The 17,885-nt window shown below is 58.2% G+C and overlaps 1 protein-coding gene and 1 long non-coding RNA gene across 12 annotated transcripts in view; one reads left to right on the top strand and one right to left on the bottom strand.

Annotated features, from left to right (window-relative positions):
• Positions 1 to 3,027: 3,027 nt before the first annotated feature.
• On the bottom strand, positions 3,028 to 9,260 carry LOC111771286 (uncharacterized). 2 transcript variants are annotated; one of them, XR_002805028.2, is made up of 3 exons: positions 9,121 to 9,260; positions 3,531 to 3,635; positions 3,028 to 3,256 (listed from the first exon to the last, which is right to left on the bottom strand). It is a non-coding gene; the product is annotated as an uncharacterized lncRNA (long non-coding RNA). The 2 variants fall into 2 exon arrangements; XR_011436436.1 differs by lacking the exon at positions 9,121 to 9,260 and adding an exon at positions 7,581 to 7,707.
• KCNQ4 (potassium voltage-gated channel subfamily Q member 4) overlaps positions 8,153 to 17,885 on the top strand; it is a 52,761-nt gene continuing 43,028 nt past the window's right edge. For 2 of the 10 annotated variants that reach the window (XR_011436428.1, XM_070260240.1), the window contains exon 1: positions 8,159 to 8,546. Coding sequence is in view for 8 of the 10 variants with exons in the window: in XM_070260240.1 (XP_070116341.1) it covers positions 8,233 to 8,546 (314 nt within the window). In the remaining 2 variants the exon portion in view is untranslated. Of the gene's footprint in view, positions 8,547 to 17,885 lie in introns of all 10 variants that reach the window. The other 8 variants (XM_070260245.1, XR_011436429.1, XM_070260241.1 and 5 more) reach the window with 8 other exon arrangements.

Here is a 17,885-nt window from a genome sequence, read left to right as displayed (position 1 = left end):
CCAAGTTAATTCACTGCCCTTCCCATCTCACCAACTTTGTGTCTTTCCACTCTCCTCTCTCCCACACTCTATGCTTCTGTCACAATTACTCACTGGCCCCTGAACTCACCTCCATGTTTTCAGAATGTACTGGCTCCAATGCCTGGAACATCCTTTTACTTCCTTTTCCACTTATTGATCTCCTATACATCCATCAAGTCCCCATTTAAATGCCCCTTGCTGAGAAACTTCTAACTCCTGAGGCAGAGTTATCGAAGACCTCTTCAATGCTCCCGAAGCAACTTCTACAGCCTCTATTATTTGTGCTGATATACACAGTCATTCAGCAAATATTTCTTTGGCACTTTGTGTGTGTCAGACATTGTTTTGAACATTGTGAAGACAGCTGAAAACAAGTCAGAGGAGGTTTGTGCTATCATGGAGCTTACATTGGGTTGGGGGCACAGGGAGAGGTGGGAATGGGAGAGAGACTACAAACACAGACCTGAAGAAACCCCTTATCACTTGGTTAGAATTTTCTAGTTTTGGTTGTTTTCCTTACAGACAGTCCTCCTCCAATTCAGGGTCATCTTTGCGCCTCCAGAGCCCAGCACAGGGCTTGGCAGCAAGAGAATAACAGTAACCGAGGAGGGAGCGAACAAACGTGAGCCCTTCCCTGCCGACCAGCCTCCAACACTGCACACCCACACCATCCCACCTCTGCTGGTTTGCTGTCACCACTGCATTTTTCTTGTTAATTTTCTCTTGAGCCCTGATAATATGCCAGGCAGGGGTAATAGGTGGAGATTATTCTTTTAAGAAATTTCTGTGTGGGAAAATAGATCTAAAGCTTCGTACCCAAATGGATTATCTCATTTCTTCTGCACATCCTCATTAGGTGGGTATTATTCTCTTCATTTTATAAGTGAGAAACTGAGGCTCAAAAAGGCTGAGAAATTGCCCAAGAGCACCAACTGGCTGAGTGGAGCCAGATGCTCCAAGAAGCCGCCTGTCCCAGCCGGCTTAGCCCCATCGGTCTCGTCCTCTCTGTCTGTGATTCTTTGCCTACAGAGAATGAGAACACAAACCACCCCCAACTCCTGGGTAGGGACCTACCCTTTGTCTCACCACTCTAGCCATCCATAAGCCTCTGTAAGGTGGCATCTGACCTCTCAGGAGGAGAGGACCCTAGGGTGGAGGTCAAGTGTCTGGTCACATGAGCAACTTGGTCGTGGCCTCCTCAAGGTCCCCTGAGCCGGGCTGGCAGTGTTACCTCCCTGCTTAGGTGCTGGGCCACTACCATGGCCCAGGAAGGGGGCATAGGAGGACAGCAAGGCTGGCACCCAGCTGGGCCAGGCTGGGCTGGGCTCCTCTGGCCAGCTGGTGCTGAGGAGAGGTCCAAAACAGCCCAGCCTCTCTGCAGCCCTGAGCTCCATCACCCCTCCAGCTCCTGACCCCTCCCCTATCCTCCTGTGCACATCTCCTTCAGCGAAGGTGTATGGGACAGAGCTTTCTAAGATCTTGTATGTGTCAAAATGTCTATATTTTGCCCTTTATTTAAATGATGGTTTGGCAATGTATGGAATTCTAGGTTCACAATTATTTGCACTCAGCACTCTGAAGATACTATTCCATTGTCTTTTGGCATCTGTTGTTGCTGATGAGATGCTTACTGTCAATTCAATTATTGGACCTGTGTAGATAAGCTATCTTTTCTCTCTGGTGGCTTTTAGAATTTCCTTTTTATTCTTGATATTCTACACTTTGGCTACAAGGTGTCTAGATGTAGTTTTGTTTTGTTTTTAAAAATATCTTAGTAGGCAGTCTATGGGCCTTTTAAATCTAGAAATTCACATCTTATTTCTGGAAAGAGCCTAGTCACTCTTTCCAGTATCTTTTTCTGGAGCTAATAATATATGTGCTAGAGTTTCTCATTCTATCTGCTATGTCTCTTTTCTTTCATATGTTTAATCTCTTTGTTGTCCTGAGGAGGATTTCTTCAATCTTAGCTTCTAATTCACTAATTCTCTCTTCAGCTGTATTTACTAACACATCTGATTTTGTTTTAACGTCGGTGACTTTAGTCTTCATTTCTAAAATTTCTAGATAGCTCTTGTCATATTTGCTACATGTTCCTGTTTGATATCTTTCTGTTCTTGTTTTACAGATGCTGTTCCTTCCTTTACCTTCTTGAAGATTTTTACTATATTAAACTTCCTTCAGATTGCTCCATTATCTCTAGGTCTTTAAGTATGCATTCTCCCTTGAGAAAGACGTCTTCTTCTTATGTGTTGTGAAGTTTATCCTTGAGATAGTTGTTTTTGGCACATTTTCCTGATTGTGCCCTGGGATAAAGAGGCCACCCTAAGGGATGATTTCTCAGTTGTATCTGCCCAAGCCATGTGGAAGTGCACCAGCCCCAAACTGGCTCTTACATTAGTGTCTTGCCTTGGGATTTTGGCATGGTGTGGATATCAAATCCTGAACCCACACCCCATGTGGACAGGCTTGAGGTGTCATACTCAGATGGGTACGCTTTTTATCCAAAGCCAGGGCCAGGTAGCTAGCAGGCAGAGATATCTTAGTCCTGCTTATGGCAGACAGCACATTTCCAGACCCAGCTCTAAGCAGGGAGCCTACTGTAGCCCCTGCCACTGGTGGGGTTTAGAACTACACTTCCCATCCCTCTGGAAAACTGAACCCCTTCTCAGAGGTACAGCTTCAACTCCTGCTCACCTGCTCACCACTGGAATTCCCTCTCATTTCTGGCCCTTAGAGATTTCTCATTCTTGCTTTTGAGTTTGGATATGTATTTTTTAAAAATTATCCAGCATTTATCTTGTATGTCTAATATTTTAAGGAGGAAGGACTTCAGTAAGTGTTTGACCTAGAAGTCCCACTCTGTGGGCCTCCCAGCCCTGTCCCTGAGCCCCTAGCCTCCTTTCTGAGCTCCCATTCTCCTCCCTGAACCCCTATGTCCCTTACCAAGCCTCACCCCTTTTCTGAACCCCCTTCCCCGCTGCTCCATCTGCAGTCCCTCTTACTCACATCCTCTCCCTCCCTGAGCCTACATCCAAGTTTCTCCCACCAGGGGGTGGGGAGCAGGGTAGCTTTCCTCCATTGCACTCTTGGCAACTCCGAAAAGTCCTTCCTCCTCATTTTCCAACCGACTCCACTGTCCCAGTGGCTCTCAAAGATCGTGGAGCCTCCCAGAAGGACCACAATAGTGTTGTCTTCTGCATGGTCTCCTAGGAGTTGGGGTCAAGGAGGAAGAATCCTGAAGGCAAAGGAGGAGCTGTATGAGAAGGGATGGCTTTGACCTTCACTTCCACACTCTTCTCCCTCAGTGTCTCCTCTTTGTGGGCCCCCCCCAACCCTGAGGATCAATGGGGGTTCACTTTCACTGAGCTCAGCGCACTCCTCCTTCCCCACTTCCTCTGGCTGGGAGCTGACTGGCCCAGCAGGCCAACTGGTCTGGGCTGGGGAGAGCTCGATGGCACACCCAGATCTGGGGGGAGAGAAATTCCCCGAGCCCCTCCAGCAACTCTCACCTGCTGTGTGGCCTACGTCTCTTGTCCTCTCTGGGTCACCTTGTGAAAGGAAGCAAGTTTGGTCTTTCTCTCAGACTTCCTCCTGCTCTCAGTGGACGTGGATCCCTAGAGGTGAATAATGGATGTGATGCTGTTACCCCATGAGCACTCTCCACTCCCATCCCCTCCTCCTAGGAAGCCCTCCAAGATTGAGAAGAGCTGGTAGGACTAGAGAATTCTCACAGCATCTCGCCTTTCCACCCGAACCCACACCTGAAGAACAGTGAATCCATGGTTCATGTCTGTATGATCATGACTTTGTCACGCATTATTGCACTCAGTCCTGGCAAGAGCTGGGGAAGGTGGGGCGAGGTGGAGTGACTTGCCCAAGGTCACCAGCTACTCCAGAGGTAGAGCCAGGAAGCCCAGCCATGACTTGTAGTTCAGTGTTTTTTGGCCCTGCACTGCCAACCTCCCACTCCTCCCCTCCTCAGCTCTCTCCTGCAGAGCCCCAGCCTCTTCAGCATGCCCAGGCTCAGGACTCGCCAGGCTTCCTGCTTCCTCTCAGGTCAAACTGGACCCTTCAGCCTAGCATTCCAGGCCTCCTGTGTCCCCCTTGCCAAGCTTGCTCTTCCTCCCCCATGCTCTATAACACCCTCCCCACCCCGACGCCCCACCTGCACACACACACATGCAGCACAGCACAGGGCTGAACAGCTACACTCGGCAAGTCTCTCCACAGACCCTTAGTCTTCTTGTCTGTATAATGAGATGGGAACAGTCTTACCTCACAGGGCTGCTGGGATGCCGATAGACAAGGCAGGGAAAGCATCCTGCCCAGAGGCTCAGCATTTAGCATGGGCCGCACTGATGGTAGCTGCAAGCATTATTGGTTGCACTTCTCTGCACCTCTCAAAGTCCTCCCCACCCCATCCCCAAGGAGGCCCCCTCGGCCATTGCCTGTGGAGATTTCTACCTCCTCTCACTGCTACCAGCCCTTACAGCTGTAAGAAAACCCAGGGCGCTTCTGGGGGTGTGGAGAGGAAGGAGGAGGAGGTCTGCTGGGTGGAACCTGACCCCCTCACCTCCATTCCACCAGAACCCCTCTGCTTGAATGACTTTTACACGTTGGGGTGTTACCTTACGATTCTGTCTGGGAAAAGGATTCCATTGCTAATAAAGTCTGAAAACCACTGACTTAAACCACCCCCTTGCTGCTCCGAGAAAGGAACCTGCACCCTTGGTTGACCTGTGGTCACACTGGGAATCAATGACCAGCCCCTAGTCTGAGCCACTTCCAGACCTCAACTCTTTCAGATCCTGGAGTCTCTACCCCTACAGGAGAGAGTCCTTTAACAAGGATTGGGCCATCTGTTGTTCCCCTCAGCTCCCCACCTGATCATAGGTCCCAGTGTACAGTAGGTAGGTGCCAGCCCAGGGAGAGGACAAGTCACAGACAGTTCTGGGGTCACCCACTAGCTGTGTATCCTTAGGTAAGTCCCTGTACCTCTCTGAGTTTCAGCTTTTTCAATGTGCAAAGGGCTGCTCTCAGTCCCAGAAGGGGCAGGGCCTGGCACATCGTTGGTGCTCGGCAAATGGGAGCTCTCTCCCTCCCCACCCGTGCTCTCAATCAATACTCGCTCCATTGATGGATGACGGTGACAGTGATGAAGTACAGGAGATCTTGGAGCCCTGCTCCCTTCTAGTTGTACAGATGGGAAACTGAAGCCCAGAGCGGGGAAGGGACTTGCCCAGGTGGGACAGTGAGTGAGTCTGGGCAGAGTGGGGACGATTTGGCAGTGTTACCAGGGAGAGAGGTGGGAGCTGGGGGGTGGGAAGGAAGCTGCTGAGGGTAGGGTGAAGGGAACAGGTGGGAGAGAGTGAGGGAGGAGGGTGGAAAACCACAGCACTCCCCCCTCCTCCAGGAGCGGGGCTGGCTGAGAGAGCCTGAGACAGCTGTTTGCTCAGAAAAGTGTCTTAGTCACTAAAGGCCATGGTGGGGAAAGTCCATCCTCCCGGTCATGTCCTGGGAATCCGGATGGGGGCAGGAAGGGTGCCCGGTGACCCGCAGAGTGGCCACCTGTCCTCTCTGAACCAAACTCTTTCCTCTGCCTCCTCCACTCCCCTATGAGCTTGCACACACGCACGCATACACACACACACACACACACACACACACACACACTCACCCCAACTAAACTTTGCTTATGGCCTCCTAGAATCATCTTCCCCCTCACCCCTTAGAAAGCATTCCATGTCTCTCCACTTTAAAAAGTAGTGGGCCTGTCCCTCCACCACATAGGCACCTGTGGGAGAAACAGACCTCTGTGCTCTAGGAAAGTCCTTCCTGAGCTCTAACTTCCATCCCTCTAGCTGCAACCACAGTCTCTTTCCTCCTGCTGCTGCTGTTGAGGGGTAACCTGGAGCTGGAGTTGGGAAAGATGATGAGAGACCCTCCCCCCACAGTGGGGGCTCCTCACAGGGAGAGGAAGGGACTGTTGCAGTCCTCTAAATGGGAAGAGAGGCATGGGGTCCAGGGGTGATGCTGAGCTTCAGGATGAGATTTCCCAGAACAGACCCAATTTCAGATATTCTGGGTGTTGATAAGGGCGACGTGGGTTCAAGTGCCATTTCTGCCGCAGAAGAGCCTCGAAAAGACCCAAGGAACACCCCAGATCCCTTACAACTGCTGTCCTTCCCACCATGCAAGTCCCTAGACCCAGTCTCATCTCCCAGGACCCCTGATTGACCAAGCCCAGACAGGCAGGCCCCCAGAGTCTGGGAGGGCAGTGCCACATCTCTAGGGAGAGGATGGGCTAACCTAGCCCCAGCGCTGCATCCATAGCTGGGCTCTGGGGTCCAGAGACCTTTCCCAGCTGCTGGTGAGGACCGGGCATCACCTGCCCAGGGGCACCAGGCTCTGTCCCGGAGCACCCAGAGCCCGGAGCAGGGGGAGCGATTCAGGTCAGACCCCAGAAGGCCCCGCTGCTTTGCAGAGGCAAAACAGTCACTATCGGGGTAGGAGCGTAGGCCGGCTGCCAAGCCCACTTGGGGACACCCCCCCCCCCCCATTCCTGCAAACCACTCCCTGCCCTCCCGCAGCGCTGCCTCCCTCCCTCCCCCACTGGCGCTCAGCAGATCAATGCTGCCTTTGCTGACAGCTGAGAATCGAGCTCGCCTTCCCGCCCCCTCCCTAGCCCCTCCCGCTCAACTCTGTCCCCCGAGATCCTCCCGGAGGAACCGGGAAGAGTTTGCTGCAGAAGCGCCTCACCCTGGGGCAGGGCTTGCGGAGGGAGCAGCTGGTGTGGCCAAAGCTTTGGGCAGGAGAAGAGGGAAGGAGGATGGTGAAACCCACATTACCGTTGCGCGCAGGGCGACAGGGCTTAAGGAAACGAAGGGGCCGCCCCCTACACCTACAGCTTGAGGGAGGTCAGGCACCAAGAACTTCCCAGCTGGAGAGCCAGTGCCATTGGAGAAAGTCTCCTCCTTTTTTGCGTGGGATTCTGTGGCCTCTGGGCAAGGGGATGTCTAGCCCAGAGGCTGGCTAAGAGCTCACCTCCCAATACTGTGAACCCGGTCCCCTGACCTGGGAGCGAGGTAAAGGGGCCCTTCAGACTGGGTGGGCAGGGAGCAGGCCCCTGGATCAGAGGAGGCTCCTCTTTGAGGCAGGCTGGCCTCACTGGGGGCCTCATGAAGAAGGGAAGCTCAGAGGTGGGGGTGGGTGGGGGGAAAACCGGACACACCTGAGGCCCCCCTGTGCTCCACACACTCTGACACAGCTCGCAGCGCTTGGGCACCAGGCCCTTCTGGTAGGAGCTGCTCGCTCAGACGCACACAGCACCGGCACACTTTACACACCCCGCGCAACGTGCAAAGGGCGCAACTCGACGGGGCACCCCTCATCGCTTACACCGCCGCCCTCCAGCGGGGCCCCGACTCTGCACACACACCTTCACCCCCATCCACACCGTACCCACGACCCACACCTCCAAGGACTCGATGCCACCCCCTCGCAGACCCCCAGCCACCTCCTCTGCACACACGCGCAGACACTTCCGCATCCACGCGCACCTCAACTCCACAGGGCGCCGAGTCCCATCCACGACCGTGGCCACAACTCCACACTCCACGCCCCACTTTCCACAACCACACACGAGGCGTCCCAGCCCCAGCCCGGCCCCAGGCAGCCGTGCACGCCCCTTGCACCGGCCAGTCTCCCGCCCCGCGCGCTGCCCTCCGGTCCCGGCACCCGCTCGGCGGCCCGCGTCGCCGGGGCGCCCTGCCCGCCGCCTGCCCCGCGCGCCCCTCCCTCCCTCTCTCCCGGCCGCGCTCCCTCGCTAGCTCCCTCCCGATTTGGGAAGGCGGCCGCGGGGCGGGCGGGGGCGGCCGGGGGAGGGGCGGGGCGGGGCGGGGGAGGGTGACATGTGAGCAGCGCGCCGGCGGCAGGTGGAAAGGCGAGCGGCATGGAGCGCGTAATAAGAGAGTTGGAGTCGGAAAGAGCCGCCCCAGTCGCCGGGGAAGCGGTCGGTCAGCGCGGGCTCCGGCGGCCCCCAGGCTCCGAGCGTCCGCCCCCGGCCCCGGCGCGGCCCCGGCCCGGCCCCTAGCCCCCGCCGCCCGCGCCCGCCCCGGGCCGCCCCGCCGGCCCCGGGTCCGAGCCATGCGCCGCTGAGCGCCCCCGCCCCGGAGCGAAGCCGGGCCCCGGCCCCCCCGCCCGGCGCCGCCCATGGCCGAGGCCCCCCCGCGCCGCCTCGGCCTGGCCCCCCCGCCCGGGGACGCCCCCCGCGCCGAGCTGGTGGCGCTCACGGCCGTGCAGAGCGAGCGGGGCGAGGCGGGCGGGGGCGGCTCCCCGCGCCGCCTGGGCCTCCTGGGCAGCCCCCTGCCGCCGGGCGCGCCCCTCCCGGGGCCGGGCTCGGGCTCGGGCTCCGCCTGCGGCCAGCGCTCGTCGGCCGCGTACAAGCGCTACCGCCGCCTGCAGAACTGGGTCTACAACGTGCTGGAGCGACCCCGCGGCTGGGCCTTCGTCTACCACGTCTTCATGTGAGTTGGCGACCCCGCGTCCCGGGCCGCGCCCCCGCGCTCCCGCCCCGCGCGGCCCCGGCCCGAGCCTGGGCTCCCCGGGGACGGCGCCCCGCCCCGGCTCCGCCTCCCGCCCCCCATTCCCACGCCGACCCTCGGCTCTCTCCTCCCAGGCCTGAGCCGGATTTCTGATCCCCCAGCCTAACCCTAACCCCATCTCCAAATCCTGACGCCTGCTTGACCTCGCTTCCCACCTCCCCACCTCAGACCCTTATATCTGTCTGGTCTCCAACCCCTGCTCCTCGGTCCCAGGTACCCTTCACATCCAGCTTCTTGTCCCCATCCTCTCTGTAATCTGGAGCCGCTAAGTGGGGCTCCCCTTTCCTCTTTCTCACCTCTGTCTCCCTGTGTCCCACAAACAAAGAGGACCCTTTGGCCCCCAAACGCTGTCTGTCCCCTTCGCCCCAGCTCTGTAGCTACCGTGGGCTCCCACCTGGCCTCCCCTTGGAGATGCACCTCTCCAGGGCCCGCCTGCACCCCAGCCCAGTGCAGGTGTTTGGGGGTCCCAGGGAGCCACCTGGGCCCTGACACGTACATGCTGTCCAGCTTATCTGAGTCTTCACTCCGGTGTCCCCCTCCACCCTCGACTTCCTAGCAGGCAGTGTCTGCCCTGCCTGTCCTGCTGGGTGGGCCGGTTGGCCTTCCCAGCTGGCTGGCCGCTGCACCCAGCCTGGCTCTGGACACCCGGAGGGAAAAAGAAAGAGGAGAGGAGTAGGTTTGGAAACACTGAGGCTGCTGGGGGGCCCCCTCCTCTCCGTGGGCAGCCTCCTACTACTTTCAAAAACACTGACCCCTCTTGGATGCAAAGAGTGAATTTTGGCAGCTCAGAGCTCAGTCTTGGGGACGGCCCGGCCCAGGCGGGAACATGAGAGGCCCACTATCAGCCGAAGGGCTGGGCCTGGCGCTGGGATGTTCGGAAATGCCCGAGAGAGACTGCCGGTCCCTGGAAAATGTGCCACTGTTAATCTCTTCTTGCCGCCTCCAGAGAGGGCCCTCTGGTCTTGGGGTCTCCTGGGTGGTCCCCTTGCCTGTCCACCTGACTGTCCGGCAGTCCTTCTGCCTGTCTCGCTATCCCTCTGCCCGACTGAGTTTCCGCCTGTGTGTGAGTCGTCCTGTCTCGTCCTCTCTCAGCCTGAATGTCTGACAGTCCTTCTGCGTCTCTGTTCCATCCCTCTGTCGGCCTGTCCAGTCATCTCTGTGCCTGTCTGTCCACCTGTCCCTCTGCCTGTCTGCCTGACTGTCTCATGCTGCTTCTGCTTGTTTGTTTCTGCCTGTCTTTTGGTCTGTCTTCCTGCCTGACCCTCTGGTGCCCGCTTGCCTGCCTCTGCCCCGTCCTAAGTGGGCCCACAGAATTTCAGAGGTGAAGGGGAGGAAAATGAGGGCACAGGAGCCCCCTGGCCATAGGGAGCGCAGAGGAAGAGAACTTTCTCGGCCATTAAGCTCCTGGGGGTGCAGCCTCGACTTTGTGCAGAGACTCTGGCTCGGCTGGGGGGCGGGCAGAGAGTTGAGAGTGCTCTGGACATGAGGTCAGGCTTAGGGTCGGGGTCAATGGTCGACGGTTAGGAGGAGCCCAACCCCCCAGTGCCCACTGGGCAGGCCTGGGGTGAATATTTTTCGCAGCAGAGAGGGCTGTTGGAGCGATGCAGTGTCTGTGCTGGGGTACAGGGACGGTGAAGTTGGGGTGAGGGGCAGGGGACTGCCGATTCAGAGTGGCTGCGTTGCGGTGGCCTTGCCCACACCGCAGCCCGGGGTGCGCAGGAGTGAGATGCTCCGCGTAGAGTCGCTGCATCTTCCATGGCCTCTTCTTGGGAGATGACTTTTCCAAGACAAGGCTAGGCCTGGGGAAGCCAAGAGGGCTGTGAGGTGGCGGTCCTCAGTCCCCAGGTCTGGCCTCTCAGCCCCTGCAAGGGTCACTGGAGGTGAAGGGCCCGCCTCGTGTCCTTTGGCCAGCCGCTGTCTTCGCCTCCTCTGGAAGGCCTCCCTTCTTCTCCAGGAGCTAAATCTGCTGGTACCTTTGCCCCACATCCTGTCCTTTCTGCATGCCAGGAATGCCCTGGCCAGGGGCAAGCTTGTTCTGACCACTTGTCCCCAGGAGCCGGGGCAGGGCATCTCTCGGGAGCTCTGGGGAAGGAAATGCAGCACGAAAACCTCCAGATGTTTAGGGATTTCAGGGAATTGCCATCCACCTTAGAGGTCAGAGCGGGCCACTTCGGGTGTGCTGTGTGATCTTGGGTTGATCGCTGGGCCTCTCTGACCTTTAGCTCTAGGCCGTGAAAGTGGGGAGAAATCTCAACCTCGTGGACCTCCCTTAGAGCTCCAGATGTGAGGTTTTTCACTCAGTCACTGCGGGGTCCTGCGTAAGCCGGGAAGTGCTTCCTGCTATCGGACTTTTGGTCCTGCCGCTGCACTTTTAGCCAAATCCTTTCCCCCTCCCAAATGACCCTCAGAGGCAGCCTGAGTGAGGGGAGTCCCATGTGCACAGTTAGCTAGGACCCCCTTTCCAGAGACTCTGGACCTGGTAGGAGGGGCCCCAGCCAAACAGCCTGGAAGAGAAGGGCTCAGGAAGGAGGGAATTGGGGTGAGCTGAGTCCGTTCACCCATGGGACACCTCCCTCGCACCTGCCAGCCAGGTCCCTCTGGGCCCCATGCAGAACCCGCACCTTTTCTGGCACCAAGGTGTGGGAGATTGCCCGGAGGACAAACCCTGGTCCCCGTCTCCTGCCGGCAGCTGCGGCCTCTGGGACATGGGAACCGCTGACTTCTGTCTTCTCCGTAGTGAGATCCAGAATGAGGGACTGCTGGGAGGGAGCTCTCCCTCCTCCTTAGGCCCTTGGTCCTGTCACCAAGCCCCAGCCCCCTCCCTGCGCCCCAGTCCCTGATGTAAGCCCTCAACCCGTCACAGGTCCTGCTCTCTGAGTTTTGAGAAACAGCACGTTACTGCCCATCCCGCTTCTTGAGCCTCTGGGGGGAATACTCACCTCTCCCTGCACCCTCTTACAAGCCACCCCAGCCTCCCTTTGGAAGTCAGAATCCCGGAAGGGCCTGGTCCAGAGCAAAGCCCCATGTCCCCCATCTTCCCTGCACCACTGTGACACTCTCGCGGCTCCCAGCCCCCGGCTGCCCAGCAGACTTTCTCTATGTGAAGGTTTACGCTCTGTAAACATCCCCCGGCAGCCTTGTCCCTGGGGTCAGAGCTGTGGGAATGCGGAGGGGAGGAGGTGGCAGCAGCTTCTGGGGCCCTCAGACTCCTAACCCTGGAGCCCCCCAGCTCCCACCCGGACCGTCTGAGAAAGAATGTCGCCTTGGTTGGAAATAACCCCAGCAAAGTACACCCAGAGCCCTCAGGCGTCCCCGGAGGTGGGTCCTCACATTTTGATGGCCCCATTTTGCTTATGAGAAAACTGAGACTCTGGAGACCCAAGTCACACGGTAAATGAGTGGCAGATGTGGGAACAGACTAGAAGGCTCCCAACTCCCTGTCCGGGACCTCCCCCTGCTCCCCGCGGCCCCCTGCTGTGGCTCCTGGAGTTTGAACTGAAACTTCTGATCACGCGTGGAGCATCAGCTCGATGCTGGACTCCCTGCTCAGCACTCTCTGTAAACCACGCTCCTTGTGTCCATCAACAGCCCGGTGAGGAGTGGGCTGTTATCCTCCTCGTTTGGCAAATGGGGAAACTGAGGCTCAGGAGAGATCACCCAGTTAGCATGGAGGAGCCCCAGCCCAGAATTGTGGTCTGGCTCGGAGCTGTGTTTCTCCTGAACCTCAGCTTCAGCATGCAGCCCGGCCCCAGGCTGCTCAGGAGCAGCACCCCTGCGTCATGGGTCTCTCTGTCCCCAGCACCCAGACCCAGGCAGCAGGGGGTGGGCAGTGGCAGGATTTTGTGGAATTGAACGGAAACTGCCCAGCCTCACCCAGTGCAATCAAACGTGTGTTGCACAAGGCTTTGCACAAAACACATATCCCTACTACACGCCCGTCTGTCTGTCTCATGCACACACTTGCTGCAGCTTGGACATGCGTGCCTGGGGACGTCACAAAGGGACATGCAGCGGACATCCCACGAAAAGAAATCTCATGCACAACTCCTGCCACCCTTTCACTGACGTCACAGACACACACCTGGGCCTGCGGCCCCAGCCCAGACCCCTAGGACAGAACAGAGGTGGCCCCGTTCCTGGAGTTTTTACCTTCACTCGTCCACACTGCAGGCTGCCCCCGTGTGTATTTGTGCATCCGCCTTGGCGGGCAGCCTCAGAGCCACCTGGGAGCGATGTGGCTGGCTTCGTAGAACGTTGCTGGCCTTTGCTGCTTGTGAAGGGCCCTCTGAGATCCTCCTGTCCATCCTGTGGTGTCCTGCTGGGCACACCGAGGTACAGAAAGGGGCAGATACTCATCTAGGGTCACGTCTGGAAAGTCAGTGGTAGAATGTGCCAGGAACCCAGGCCTTCTGCCTCCCAGGGCTTGGATAACGCTTCTCCTTGCCCCAGCCCGTAGAGGAGACTGGTGTCCAAGAACTGGCCCTTGTGATGGGGAAGGTCGCGAAGTGTGACCCAAATTTGTCGTGCTGCTGCTTTTTGGTCCCTGTCCTTTGGTTTGGTCTTTGTAAGAAGGGGGCGAGAGTGGATAGACCATCCTGCCAGCCTTCTGTCCCCGCCCCCTGCCCCTTACGCCCCTTTGCTCTCTCCTTCCAGAGTTCTCCTTTGGGGTCTCTGGAGCAGCTCAGATCTCTCCTTCTCTGCTACCCCTCCCCCTACTCCAGAGTACCCTGGTTCCTGCCGTGGAGGCAGCCCTGCTGGGCGTCTGCCTTCAGTCCCTATTGCTGCAGGAGCCTATACTCTCAGAATGTCGGAGCTCTTAGTCTTTCGAGAGGTGATTATTCTTGGGCAGATGGCGGCCCTTTGAGTGGGTGATTAATTTAAGGTTCTCTGAGCCACTCAAGGGGCCTGCAACTGCCTGGGGAGCAGGGAGAGAGGAGGGCTCTGCACACTGGACCCTGCCCCCAAAGGAGGCTGCAGGGGACCTCTCCAGACTCGGAGCAGAGGGCCCAGGTTTCCCACCCCTTCCTCCCCTGCACCCACGTGGCTCTTTGGCCAGGGCCCACCTGACCCTCTTGTACGCTAGGGGGCCCAGCAGGGAATTCTGAGTGTCTGCCTGGGGGCAGCTCTCATGAACGCCCCCAGTGTGGGAGTTGTGGGACTGGAGTCAGGGAAGAGGGGGGACTTTGTGTTTCTCCAGAGGCTGCCCCACAGGGGGCTGAGAGCACAGGATCCAAGTCTGACAGATGTGCGTTCATTTCTGGTTCTGCCCTTAGCAGCTCTGTGTCCTTGGGCAAGTTACTTAACCTCTCTGAGCTTCAGTTTTCTCGTCTGAAAAATGGGAATAATAATCCCTGCCTCCAGGATTGTCAGGGCTAAATGAGTGAAGGTCTCTGATGCTGTGCTGGGCACAAATGTTAGCCACTGTCATCATCACTGTTACTGTTAGATGTCGTTATTAGCCTCATTCTCCTCCCTGGGGAGAGCTTTGGCGGGTGTCCTTGGCTGTGCATGGTGAATGTGTCGGGTGTGCCAGGAGAGGGTAGGAGCTGTGATCGCCTGGATTACGGGTGAGCGGCTCTGCATGAGGAGCCTGAGGACGCGTCTGGTGGACTTCCAAAGAGCATCTGGGCTGTGCCTCGCCCGCTGCTGGCCCGCCCGCGCTCAGCCTCTTCCTTGCCTTCTCTCCTTGAACCCTCCCAGCTGTTCAGTCAGACAGGCACGGTGTTACCCTCAATCACACTTGAGGAAAAGCAAGGCTGGTGAGGGGACGGCACCCACTTGCCCAAGGTCACGCAGCTGGTGAATGGTGCACCTGGACTCCAGCCTGGGTCCCTAGGCCCTCACGGATTTGTTCCTTCCTTCACCTGACAAGTATGGTTAAAGAGCGTGGTCTCTGCCCCAGGCCTGGGAGGTGGAGGGAGACAGATGCGCATGCAGAGCCTGCCTGGACCAGCCGCACCCCCCACCCCCCGCCTCCTCCCCGCGGGCCTTGCAGAGAGGTCTGGGCGTAGGTGTGAGCGTGTCTATGTGTGTACGGGGAGGAGGGTGTGTGAGAGTGGCAGTGTCCAGCCGAGGTGTGGGCCTCATTGGCAAACCCTGCGGCTAGCCCGGCCCCAGGGAGGTGGAGGTGGAGCCATGATGCTCGGGGCGGGTGACCAGGGACCCCTGGGAGAGGAGGGCAATCCCGGACTCTCGCCTGAGCACAGCATCCTGGGGAATGGGGATGGGGAATCCCAAAGGAGATTTAGAGGTCTCAACTCTTACTGGGAAGGCGCCCACCCCCACTCCACCCAACCCCTGAGCCTCACTATTCCCTTCTGTGAAATGGGGCTAAACAGGAAGTGGACGGCTCAGGGCTGCCTGGCACAGAGTGGATGAATGGGAGGCGCAGTTGTCTCAGCCCTCGAGTTTTGTAGGGTGGGGGGTGGGGAGTTCTCCCTGGGCCCCTCAGACTGGGCAGCACCTAGAAGGGCACCCAGGAGACTGCCTGCCCCCTGCTGGGGCTCTGACGGGCTGGGGAGAGGGTGCTGGTCAGACCTCTGGGGCTCCAGAAAGCCCCCCCAAGGGCTCCAGGCTTTCTGGGCACCTCTGTCCCTGGGACAGGATCTGCCTGGCCTGGGGGTTGGCACCTGGTGGGGTGAGGATTGGGAGGGGCAGCCCCAGGCATCAGACTAATTGGGCTGGGAATCCATGGGCAGCGCCTGAGGGAGGCAAAGAGAGCAGGGAGCTCAGCGATTCTTCCCTCTCTGAGATTGGGGGTGAACAGAGCACGGAGTGGGGACTCCGGCCTAGGGGCCGTCTGCCGTCTCTGCAGGGAAATCTGGAGGGCACTTTCTCCTGGACTCCTCGGACATCTAAGTCAGGAAGGTGGGACAGGGGGACAGCTTGCTGGAGATAAATGGACCCACTGAAGCAGGAGGGATGGAAGTCAGACAGCAGGAAGGACTGACTGCCCAATAACCAGGAGGCAGAGTGAGATTCCCTGGAGTTCTCTTTCCAAAGCTTGGGAACTCATGTCTAGCTGGGCTGGACAAGATTTACTCTCCTAGTTGTCTCTATCAAGCAAGTGGCACCCCTCCGTCACAGTATGAAGGAGGGGAGGAGATAGAGCATGTTTCCTTGGAGCCCAGCTCTGGGGCGATGGTGAAGGACCTCATCAGGTACCCTTCGGCTTTTGAGGGACAGTGGTCAGAGACCCTCTCTTCCGCCTTCCTTCTCTGCCGCTCCCGCCTGGGAGCTCACGCCCCTCCAGGTCACCGTCTTTGGCTTTATTTTTTGCTGGGCTCGGCTTTCCCCGGGGAGGGGAGAGAGTGGGGAGAGAATGAGGGGAGAAGGAACAGCTTTGTCAGCACAATCCCGGCGGCTCTGCTCCTGCCCTTCTTGGCCCGGCTGCCACCCTTTTCTGGAGGGACCGGTCTTGGGGACCATGGGGACCCAGACCCTGGTGGGACCTCCTCCCCTGGGGCAGGACCAGCAGGTCCAGAATAGGCCTCCCTGCCATCACCCTTTCTGCCATTCGTCCTGCTGCAGAGCATCAGAGCCAGACGGGCCTCAGAGCTCAAGCAGATCACAGCTTCATTTCACAGATGGGGAGACGGAGGCCCGGAGAAGGACCTGTTGCCCAAGGACATGGCACATGTGGCCTTCCCCGCCACCCCTCCTCACTAGGTGGGAGTAGCGCTGGAGGAACGCTGCCTCCCAGTTCTGTGCTCCGAGAGGAGGGAGCAGCCCTGATTTCAGCCACCCATCTAATTTTCTGACCTCTGGGGACTGGTGGCTGTCTGGGAGAGACAGAGCATAGGGGAGGAGAGTGTGACCCGTGGCCCAGCAGAGGGAGGGAGGCTCCACCTGGAGGTGTGGTGAAGGCCGTGTGAGGGTGTCAGCCCGCTCCCCCCTGCCCTTTAGCCTCCTTTTTGTTAAAAAATAAATTAGCCCTGTTTTACAGCTAGAGGAATTGAGGTCCAAGGCCAGCATAGCTAATCAGCTGTGGAGAGAGGCTTGGGACCCAGGATGTGGCTCCCTGGGATGCTGGGATGCTGCCTCCGGAGGGTCTGAGCCTTTGGGCCCTCCCTTCTTGAACGAGCCCTGCCCTCCACTCTCCTCCACCTGCCTGTCTGGCTCTTCCCTCTCGGTTCTGTCAGCAGCTCTGCCTCCTCTTTCTGCCCCCTGAAGGTTGGGGCTCCGCAGGGCTCTGTCCTGGGTCCTCCTCTCTGAACACAGTTTCCATGAGCAGGGGTCTCGTGCACTCCTGCAATGTCAGGGGTCACCTCTGTGACGACAGCCTCGCCCTCTGCAGTTTTGTCCTGGAGCTTCCTGTGTAGCTGCTTGTGGAGCCCTCACCTCTGCACCCCGTGGGCACCCCAAACTCAGCATCACTCTCCAGACCGACCCTCCTCCCGGCAACAGTGACTCCCCCATCCCCACTCCCAAGTCAGGAACCTCCTCCCCCAAGCATCCTTTGCTCCTCGCCTAAGAAACAACTTGTCCCCAAATGTGCTCTTTAATGCTCCAGGTGCTTTTCCTTCTGCCTCAAACTCTCTCCCCTCTCCCACCCACCCCATCATCTAGCAAACTCCTATTCATCCTTCAAATCCCAGTTTGAACACCACCTCTTCTTGGAATCACTCCCTGCCCACCCCACCCCAGGATCAACTGGGGGCCCTCTGGACCCGCCAGAGCTCTGCTCACCCACCCCTCTGTGTCTGTGCTCTTCTGGATGGTGGGGGTTGAGCACTGTGCATGGTTGGGAGATAGTGCAAGTTTGCTGAGCCAGGGAATGAAGGTGGCACTGAGGCCGGATTATAAGGATGAGGAGGGTTTTACAGGTTAGAGAGAAGCCGAGAAAGGTCCCCGAGGTCCTCTGTGCAGGCACTGAGCTGGAAGCACTCGTGATTTCTGTCCCGAGTGTGCTCTAGGTAGAAGAAACAGCGAAAGTGAAGGCTTTGAGGTGGGCTCTCGTCCTCTGCCCGCTGTCCCAGGACCTGCAGAGCCTGGTGGCGCAGGGCCCTGAGGGTGGGGCCTTGACTGTCCGGCTACGGAGGCGGGCTTTACCTGTGGACATGGGGAGCCATAGGCAGTGGTAGGACAAGGAGGTGCCACTGTCTGGGCCCCAGGGCTTGACGGATCTCTTCCCAGGAGCTAGTGCTTTGCAAACGCTGGGCCATTCAGTTCTCCAGCACCGCCGTGTGGCAGGCACTAGTATTGTTCCCATTTTGCAGATAGGAAACTGAGGCTCAGAGAGGGGAGATTACGTGCACCAAA

The sequence above is a fragment of the Equus caballus genome, chromosome 2, assembly GCF_041296265.1.
Source record: "Equus caballus isolate H_3958 breed thoroughbred chromosome 2, TB-T2T, whole genome shotgun sequence".
NCBI classification, from domain to species: domain Eukaryota; kingdom Metazoa; phylum Chordata; class Mammalia; order Perissodactyla; family Equidae; genus Equus; species Equus caballus.
This window is presented reverse-complemented; position numbering and strand designations above follow the sequence as displayed.